General features: G+C 38.3%; 3 protein-coding genes across 5 annotated transcripts; 2 read left to right on the top strand and 1 right to left on the bottom strand.

Moving 5' to 3' along the window:
• Window positions 1–135: 135 nt before the first annotated feature.
• LOC106655391 (spermatogenesis-associated protein 5) lies at window positions 136–3,159 on the top strand. Its single transcript, XM_014375766.2, has 5 exons — window positions 136–690; window positions 767–955; window positions 1,027–2,405; window positions 2,466–2,732; window positions 2,803–3,159. Exons 1-5 carry the CDS (start codon window positions 519–521, stop codon window positions 3,157–3,159), a joined length of 2,364 nt encoding a protein of 787 aa, XP_014231252.1. The 5' UTR covers window positions 136–518.
• A 214-nt stretch (window positions 3,160–3,373) lies between these two features.
• LOC106655465 (CCAAT/enhancer-binding protein zeta) lies at window positions 3,374–6,640 on the top strand. Its single transcript, XM_014375865.2, has 3 exons — window positions 3,374–4,647; window positions 4,719–5,334; window positions 5,419–6,640. Exons 1-3 carry the CDS (start codon window positions 3,502–3,504, stop codon window positions 6,525–6,527), a joined length of 2,871 nt encoding a protein of 956 aa, XP_014231351.1. The 5' UTR covers window positions 3,374–3,501; the 3' UTR covers window positions 6,528–6,640.
• A 213-nt stretch (window positions 6,641–6,853) lies between these two features.
• LOC106655467 (chromobox protein homolog 1-like) lies at window positions 6,854–8,768 on the bottom strand. 3 transcript variants are annotated; one of them, XM_014375867.2, is made up of 4 exons: window positions 8,660–8,768; window positions 7,935–8,073; window positions 7,395–7,632; window positions 6,854–7,320 (listed from the first exon to the last, which is right to left on the bottom strand). In XM_014375867.2, exons 2-4 carry the CDS (start codon window positions 8,031–8,033, stop codon window positions 7,097–7,099), a joined length of 561 nt encoding a protein of 186 aa, XP_014231353.1. In that variant the 5' UTR covers window positions 8,034–8,073; window positions 8,660–8,768; the 3' UTR covers window positions 6,854–7,096. The 3 variants fall into 3 exon arrangements, with proteins under 3 accessions (XP_014231353.1, XP_023318966.1, XP_014231355.1); XM_023463198.1 differs by lacking the exon at window positions 8,660–8,768 and adding an exon at window positions 8,352–8,624; XM_014375869.2 differs by lacking the exon at window positions 8,660–8,768 and adding an exon at window positions 8,309–8,475.
• Between the last annotated feature and the right edge of the window lie 525 nt (window positions 8,769–9,293).

Below are 9,293 nucleotides of genomic sequence, written 5' to 3'. Positions count from 1 at the left end.
CCTTACTTTTTTATTGAATCCGTAGGTCATGTCCGCGAGTTTTATACTCCCCACCCAGTTCTTCCCGAATAATTTTATGTGGAAGGGAAACCACGAGAATCTCGCTTTTACATGCGTATGACAGGTACAGAATACTGCACACACGTGCGCGAATTGAAGCACTTTTTTGCAGCCGATCAGAGCTTTAAGTCTCGTAATGGTACTTAAAATAGTTCTTTAACATCTAAAATCTATCACATGATGCATCGGTCGATTTTCAAATGTACTCCTATTTTCTTCGCGTCAATATAACAAACCTTTTAGTATTCACTTGAAAGACTTAAAATAATATTACAACCTGCTCGAACATGTCTGCTGACGAGAGTTATGTCTGCATGCAGTGAATGTAAACACGTGGTCGTGAATAAATAGAAAAAATCCGTGTCACGGAGATCAAAACTATAATAAAAGAAAACGTTTGCTGGAGTAATTCAAATAAAATTCTATTTTAGTGGTTTTAAAGGTGATTAGACTTTGAAATGCCTACACCTCGAAAAAGTCTATGGACAAAATGTGACAATTGTCAAGCTTGTTTATCGGAAAAAGATAAGGCTGCCCACGAAAAAAGTTGTCCTCCGACAGAGGCATCAAATCACAATTTTATAAGAGGAGATGTTTTATATTGTAAGATAGGAGCTTGTGAAGATGCAGGTAATAAATTAATAATGTTTTCTTTAATTGTTGAATCAAGGCTGAACAAAAATTTCATGATAAAAATAACTTTCAGAACTGTCTTTGCCAGGGAGTGGTCAAGAATCAGATAGATTTATTTTTTTACCACAGCTGAGAAAGGATTACATGATTTTAAACATTGTTAGGGGTGATCCAGTTATAATTAATACTTCAGATAATGCAATCGTCAAAATTGCACATCCAAGTAACAATAAAAATCTTTCAGCATTATTAACCAAAGATGGCATGTATTCCGAATTTCTTTTAGTACAATTGAAAAATTACAATTTATTAATTTTTGCATTAATATTTCAGCTATTGAATTAGATAAAATGAGAGGAAGTGTATCTATAAAAAAACTTGATTATAAACCTTCTTTGGCCCAAGAAATTGTCATTAAAGTCATAGGAAAAACTCAAGTTGATAGCAATGAAACTTCAAAGATAAAACTGGACATAAGCAGATCCTACCATAGACATATCTTAACTTCTGGCAATAGAATTCGTATCTCATACAATAACCAGAAATTAATTTTTGAAGTTGTTAACATTAAATCTAACGATTCCATAGAAGAAGAGTTTGAAAAACTTTCTATAGAAAGTGAAAATAGAAGAAAATTTTATTTAGTTCAAATTCAGACTAATTGGAGATTTTTTAATGAAGAGTCAGAGCAAAAAATTATAAAAAAAAACCTTTTCTCTCTCAAACATATTGGAGGATACTCTGATTTAATCAAAGACTTAATAAAAATTTTGAAAATAGGTCTCAAGAGCGATTTGAATTTGTTCAAGTTCAAGATCAGCAAAGGAATTCTTTTGCATGGGCCACCTGGAGTTGGAAAATCAATGCTTGTTGAGGCTTTATTATCAGAATTTGATGCTCATGTTATAAGAATAAATCCTCTAATTTTATCAACTTGTAATAAGAATGAAACTGATTCAATACTTAAAAACTTATTTGACCAGGCTTTTGAAAAACCTCAATCTATAGTATTCATAGATGACATAGACATTTTGTGTCCCAACAAAAATAATTTAACAAGTTATGAAAAAAAAGTTTTTAGCAATGTTGTAACTTTTTTTGATGAACTGCAGCTGAATAAAAAGAACATCGTTGTTTTAGCAGTATCTTCTGATCCAGAATCAATTAATACTTCATTGAAGAATCCAAAATTTTTTGGCAAAGAATTTCATATGCCTATACCTACAAGAGATGTAAGAAAGCAAATAATATTGAAAATGATTGAGACAATACCAAATTCTTTAACAGAAAATGATATTGATAAAATAGCGTATGAAACACATGGATTTGTGGGAGCAGATTTAACTAATTTATGTTCGGAAGCTTGTCTGAAAGCACTAAGTCATGAGAGCTCATCAAAAACTGGTGGTAATTTTGAAGTTTTAGTAAGTAAGGAAGATTTTATTCATGCACGAAACGTAGTTAATCCAATGGAAATGAAAGAAATTGCTATTCAAAATCCCAATGTCAAATGGTCTGATATTGGTGGGCAAAATGATTTAAAAAAAAAACTTCTTCAATCTATTGAATGGCCCATTAAATATCCAGAATTGTTTTCGGGAGGATTAAGACCTCCTCGAGGAGTGTTAATGTTTGGTCCACCTGGATGTTCTAAAACTATGATTGCCAAAGCCCTTGCTACTGAAAGTAAACTGAACTTTCTCAATGTTAAGGTAAGTTTATTAAAAAATATATTATCAAATTGATGTGAATAACTCATTATATATTTTTAGGGGCCAGAATTATTCTCCAAATTTGTAGGACAATCAGAAAAGAAGGTGAGAAAATTATTCAAAACAGCAAGGCAAGTGGCACCATGCATCATATTCATTGATGAAATCGATGCTCTTGGCGGAGAAAGAAGTACTTCATCTGAAGCTGGTGGATGTAGCGTTCAAGAAAGAGTCTTAACTCAGCTTTTGACTGAGTTAGATGGAGTTGTTGCCTTGAGAAATGTTACTCTTGTTGCAGCTACCAATCGACCAGATAGAATAGATAAGGTATTGTAAAATTTTTAATAAGATTATTTTTATCATACTCTCTCTACTAATTTTTTATGTTCATTTACAGGCTTTGCTCAGACCCGGAAGATTTGACAGACTCATATATGTTCCTTTACCAGATGCTCAAGCAAGAGAAGAAATATTCAAAATTAAACTTGCAAAAATGCTAACTTCTTCCATTAAAATAGAAGAGTTGGTGAAAAAGACTGAAGGCTATTCTGGAGCAGAAATTGGAGCAGTTTGTAATGAAGTTGGATTGAAAGCTATAAACGAATTACTAATTAATAATCCCGAGACCACAGACTTTGATGAATCATTGAAAATAACAATGGAAGACTTTGATAAAGCATTGGAAACTGTGCTTCCAAGGACTGATGTCAATATGTTGAATATGTATGATAAGTATGTACGCAGATCCATTTGATAAGGATTAAAATTAATTATTGTTGTTGAAAAATAAATTATGAAGTTATAAGTGTTACTACGAAACATTTTTATTTTCAATAAAAAGATTGTTCATTTTTTCGTAACATATACGACTTCTTTCAAATATCCCCCCTACTCCCACCATTGAGCGCCGGCGCTATGATTTTTAAAATCCCACGTGCTCGAAGCAACCTCCGATCAACCTACGATACCCTCATGCAGTCTGCCACTCCACTCGTGTCTCGTGCGTGTAAAAGTATAGTACAAGTGCTAGTTAGGTTAGAAAAAACTTAAGAAACTGTTTTATTTCAAATAGTAAATAAACTCAAATCGTATAAACATGAAGGGTGACGCGGCGCCGTTTTATGCCGATGATCAAACATTGGTCAAACCAAAATTATGGTACGAAGAATATCAAAAATCAGAATTTCCATACAAACATGGCAAGAGCGACATGGAAGTCATAGATTTGCACAAAGAAGCCAAGAAATGTCTCGATTCAGAATCAACGGCCTATCATTTAAAGCAGTCAAAATCTCGAGACTCAGATTATTCATATCTGAAAACTGCATTGACCAAGGGTACAACACAGGACAAAGTGGCTGCAGGAATTGTTCTTGTTCAGAACAGCCCCAAGCACAATCTGACTCAACTCAACTCTTTAATCGGTAATGTAAAAGTGGCAAAGCATAATCAATGTGCTATTGTAATTCGAGCACTGAAGGATCTATTTCTGAACGATTTACTGCACCCTCACTACAAACTCCTGAAGTTTGAAGAACAAGAATTGTCACTCATCGATACCTATGATAAATCGTTTGAAGTTGATAAAGATGGAAACATTACAAATAGGCCACTTATATCTAAAAATAAGTTACTGGCTTTATGGCATTTTGAAGATCAATTGAAAGAAGCTTATGAAAAATTCATTGCTGCACTTCAAACTTTTGCCAATGATACTGTAGATAAAAATAGAGAGCAAGCAATATCTGTGATGAGTGAATTGTTGATGGGTAACTCTGAGCAAAGAGATAAGCTTTTGAGTATATTAATCAACAAAGTTGGTGACCCAGGTAGCAAAGTTGCTTCAAAGGCAGTATTTTGCCTTACAAAATTGTGCCGTAAACTACCAGATATGAAAATTGTAGTTCTCCATGAAGTAGAAAAATTATTGTTCAGACCAAATATTGCACCTAGAGCTCAGTATTTTGCTATCTGTCTATTAACTCAATTTTTATTGAAACCTGAAGATAAGGAAGTAGCAACAATCCTCATTGAAGTATATTTTGCATTCTTCAAAGCTTGTTTAAAAAAAGGCGAACCAGACAGTAGGATGATGGCTGCTATATTGTCTGGAGTTAACAGAGCATATCGTCACGCCGATAATAGTTCAGAAAAACTTAACGAGCACATCAACTCTGTTTACAAAGTGGTTCACATTGGTTCTTTCAATGTGTCACTCAATGCCCTGTGCTTGTTATTCCAGGTAAAATTTTAATTTTGGTAGTTTAAGATTGTCATCATTATGCATTACTAAGACATTATTTTGTTTTTCAGGTCACTGGAAAAGATCCTAAACTCTCTGGAAGATTCTATTCAGCTTTTTACAAAAAGCTTTTGGATCCCGCCATTGGAACAGCAGCCAAAAAATCTGTATTTTTAAATTTGTTGTACAGAGTTATGAGGAACGACGAAAGTATACCACGAATTCAAGCATTCATCAAGAGAATTCTTCAAGTATCCCTGCACTTTTCTGCAAATATGATCTGTGCAATTTTGTATGTAATTTCTCAAACATTGAAGGCAAAAAAATTGACGAAAAACTCGCTGTTCAAACTCAAAAAAACAGTGAAGAAAGAAAATGAAATAGTACTGGATGATACCGTTGATAAGGACGAGGTGCAAGAGGTAGATGACAACCAAGAGACGGAGGAAGCGGAGGAGTCCATCATGTTGTCGAACGTGATCTGTGAACCCGTCGAAAATAAAACCGACGAAGTCAAACCCGAGACCGAGGTGGATGTCAAGCCGGAAATGAGAGCTACTCATTACGATCCTATGGCTCGTAATCCACTGCATTGCGGCGTCGAGTTCACCTTCTTCTGCGAGCTGCTCGCTTTGAAACAGCACTTCCATCCCAGCGTTGCTTTGTTTGCCAAAACGATTCTCGAAGGTAATAATTTTTTTGTTATTTTTGCGGTGAAAAATTCCAAATGAAAAACACGTATGATTCTAAACAAAACTCTCTCGTTCGCAGGAAGCACAATCAACTATACCGGCGATCCCCTCGAGGATTTGACCCTCATCCGATTCCTCGATCGTTACGTGTTCAAGAACCCGAAGAAACTCGAGGAGAAGAAGGTTTCGCGCAAAAACGATCCGTTGGCCATGCGCTCGGGCTACACGCCAACGGGCATCCGGACTTTACCCGTGGGTTGTCCGGCTTATCTGAACGAGCGCAACGATCGCATACCGGTGGACGAGCAATATCTGCATAAATACTTGAACGAACGCAAACAGTTCAAGGGACTCAAGATGAAGAAGGAAGACGACGAAGAGAACGACGACGACGACGACAACAGCAGCGTCAACAGCGACGACTTCAACGCGATGTTGGACGAGATGGCCAGCAAAGGTAAAAAATCCGACGATCTCGACGACTTGGATTTTGCCAGCGACTACAAACCGGCTCGCAAGGGTGCCAAGGGTAAAAACGACGAGAGCGAAGACGAGGACGACGACGACGATGACGACGGAGGTGACTCCGAGGCTGAAGACGACGACGATGTCGACGAGGACGACGAGTTATTGTCCGGTGACAGTGATATGGATGAGCTGTACGATGGACAACAAGAGGCCTCGGACGATGAAACTGAAGCTGGAGCTTTCAAGGGCATGAATCTGGATGATATGGGCTCCGACGACGAGATGGGAAGTTTGGATGACTTGAATCTGGATGAGCTGGACGACGATTTCAGCGACATGGAATTCAACGACGACGACGAGGAGGAGGTGGGATCCGGCAAACGTAAGAAGCAGGGCAACAAAAAAGCCGCCAAGAAGATGAAGGGATCGGGAGACAGCGAGTTCGTCGACGCCGAGGAGTTCGCCGAGATGCTGGAGCAGCAGGGCCAGAAGAAGTTCAAGTACGGGGCCAGCAGGTCGCTGAGCGACCGCGACGGCGCCAGCGCCGGCCAACTGGACTGGGAGACGGCGCGCAATCAAAAGTTGCAGGGTTACGGGCGCAAAGGGCCGAGAAAGGGTGGTAAAAAGCCGGGCTTCAAGCCACAGCACCAGAAGGGCGGCGGCAAGCGACCGGGCAAAAGTGTAAATAACAAGAAGAAAACGAAGAATAATAAGAAGTAATTCTTTTTTGTAATAAAATAGTTGCCTTGTAAATATATTATTACTTTTTCTATTGTTCATACTAGTTGTGTAAGGTTTATGAAATGATTAATAAATTTTGTTTAAATTCATAATTAATTTATTTTTATTTCTAATCTAAGCATCTATAAAAATAAGAATTTTTTTTTTCATATTTGTAGTGTCATTCATACATTAGAAAGAAGTTTTAGTTGAGTTTAGTAAAAGTTTTCAACTTAAATCGTGAAATTTATCGAGTAGTAGAGCTAAATCAAGTGGGTCACGAGGACTGAGTAGTCAAAATAAAAAAAACTTTCAGAGACGACACATCAAGTATAATCATATCATATTCATTTCATATTTGTATTTTATGCAATTAATCACACCGCTCAGATATACATGAATATGAGAATGAATCAATTCGAATGTTCATTCAAGCATTATTTTTATACAGGAAGTGTACTACTAAATTTAAAAAAAAACAAAAATTATGTACACGCATATGCAATATTAGTGTACGTGACGTAATTAGAGAAAAGGATTCTTAATATTTAAAGGTAATAGTTAAGAGGCTACTCGTTCTCTGCCTTAGACATATCTTCTTCCTGAGAAGGACTATGCCACGTTAGTCGCTCCTCGTAGAAACGAATGACAATCTGTGGGCATTTTTCGTTGGCGATTCTCGCAGGCACCAAGTCTGCGTCGTCAGTTCCTTTCCATTTCATCAAGAACATAAGTTCTCCACTGGAGTCAGTTGCTCCAATGATTCTTTCTGGCTCTAGACCTCGATCGAATCCTGAATGGTAAAAGATTGATTATTAAACTGAAGAATGTCTCAACTTACGTGACAGATGATAATTTGATAATTACCTTCAGCTTTCTTTTCTTCAATAACCTTCTTCTTTGCTGGCACTGGAGTGGGCGTGCTCGTACTCTTCCGTTTTTTCTTTTCCTTTTCTTCGTCAGCTTTTTGCTTGCTCTTTTCAGCTTCCTTCTTCTTACGTGCTTCTTCGAACTGAGCAATCAAATCAGGACAGTCTAGATTTTCTTCGGGCTCCCATGTGTTGTCTTCATTTGAATATCCCTTCCATTTCAAGAAATACTCAACCTGTAATCATAATTCCCAACGACATTTAGGAATAAGTTTGATTTAAATATTGATCACGAAAGCGAGTGAACATCATCGCGTATGAGTGCCTTAGTTTTGGCTCCGAATTGATGATTTTGCATTTAGGCTAAACACGAGAACAAGAAGCGAAAAAAGACAACCGACTCACGACGGAGCATTGTCAAGATAAAGCGTACGAGCACGGCGTGCGTTTATCACATCGAAATAACTAAATAATGTGAACTCCGAAAAAAAAAATGCAAATTCCGAACAAAGCACTAAAATTATAGCGTGTATCTTACCTTTCCTCCTTTGACGACCCTCCTGTCAAGAACTTTCTCGACGCTGTATTCCTCCTCGGTCTCACCTTCTGGTGGTGTGGCTTCTTTTGATTTGCTCATGATTTCGCCCAACTCGAAGTCGTCTGTCTGACTAAAGATTCTGTAACCAGGTTGCAAAAAAAAAAAGAAAAAATTTAACAAAATTCAGTTACGCGAAATCGATGTTTCAGGTTATGTGAGTGCGCGGGCTTATCACTGTTCTTCGCGTTAAATTTACATCGAAGTCGGCCCCCTCTCTACATATAGATACAACGAACACCCAGAGATCACACGGGGGAGAATTGAATCGCGATCATCTCGAAATTTATCATACTAAACCGAAACTCTGAATTCACCTGACGGTCTCTCGAACTGGTTGTAACACGGGGAAGCACTCACAGTTCTCGGCGTTGATGTCTAATATTTCGAGGAAGGCCAAAATCAGCACCAACAGCAGCGGCAATGGATCACGAAAATGGCGGGCAAACGCGCATGTCTCGTGGGCTCGAAAATCGTCGCGCACACCGCGTGTATTATGTATAAACGAAGTCGAAGTCGAGATGCAAAAAAGTTATTAATTACGGAGCAACGATTGTGTTGTTTTTAACGGTAAAAGGCTTCGCGGCGATCGATGAATCGCGTGTGTTATGAAAAATGATACGATTAATCTTTGGGGCAAGAAACAACAGTTTTGTATTGGTACTCACAATAATGCTGCGAGCGAAACGAAGCTACGAATACACCGGCTAGCGAGCTCCTGACTGTGTGTGGACGGACGCCGCTCTCGCTGTTGCGCGGCACCGGCGCTGTGCAGATATATAGATATACTGTTGGCAATGTATACGCGCGCCGCGGCCGCTGCCTGAAGCTTTAAGCTCGTTGGGGCCGCTGCTTGACTCTCGTCGCTTATGTAGTGTGCGAATTTAACTGTGTGTGTGTGTGTCGTATGTATAATGTTGTGTATATGCTGGCTGGTGGTAACTGGCAGCAAATTCGCGCGCTTTCAGATTGTAGAGAGGCGCTGTTGCTGTTTTCAATATTATGTTTCACACCGTCTATTCGTCTAGCAGCGGAGTAGATGAACGAGCGCCGACTCTTTCGATCCTCGCAATTGTGAGAATATCGTTGTAGTCCAGTGAAAACTTACATGAAATTGCATTTTTTTGGGGAGAGATGAAACCTAGTCTACTTTATGTTTTTGGGTGCGCTGAATTCATTGCCGATGTTATTTTTTACCTAAAACATCAGCGTCAGGGTGAAAATCGAGGGTGAAAGAGTTTTTCGCTGATATCTCGCGAACGAAGCAAGATACAGAAAAACTAATTGCACCAATCGATTTCT

The sequence above is a fragment of the Trichogramma pretiosum genome, unplaced genomic scaffold, assembly GCF_000599845.2.
Source record: "Trichogramma pretiosum strain Unisexual culture from Peru unplaced genomic scaffold, Tpre_2.0 scaffold101, whole genome shotgun sequence".
Taxonomy (NCBI): Eukaryota; Metazoa; Arthropoda; class Insecta; order Hymenoptera; family Trichogrammatidae; genus Trichogramma; species Trichogramma pretiosum.
Note: the sequence above shows the minus strand (reverse complement) of the source record. Positions and strands in the feature narration are given on the sequence as shown.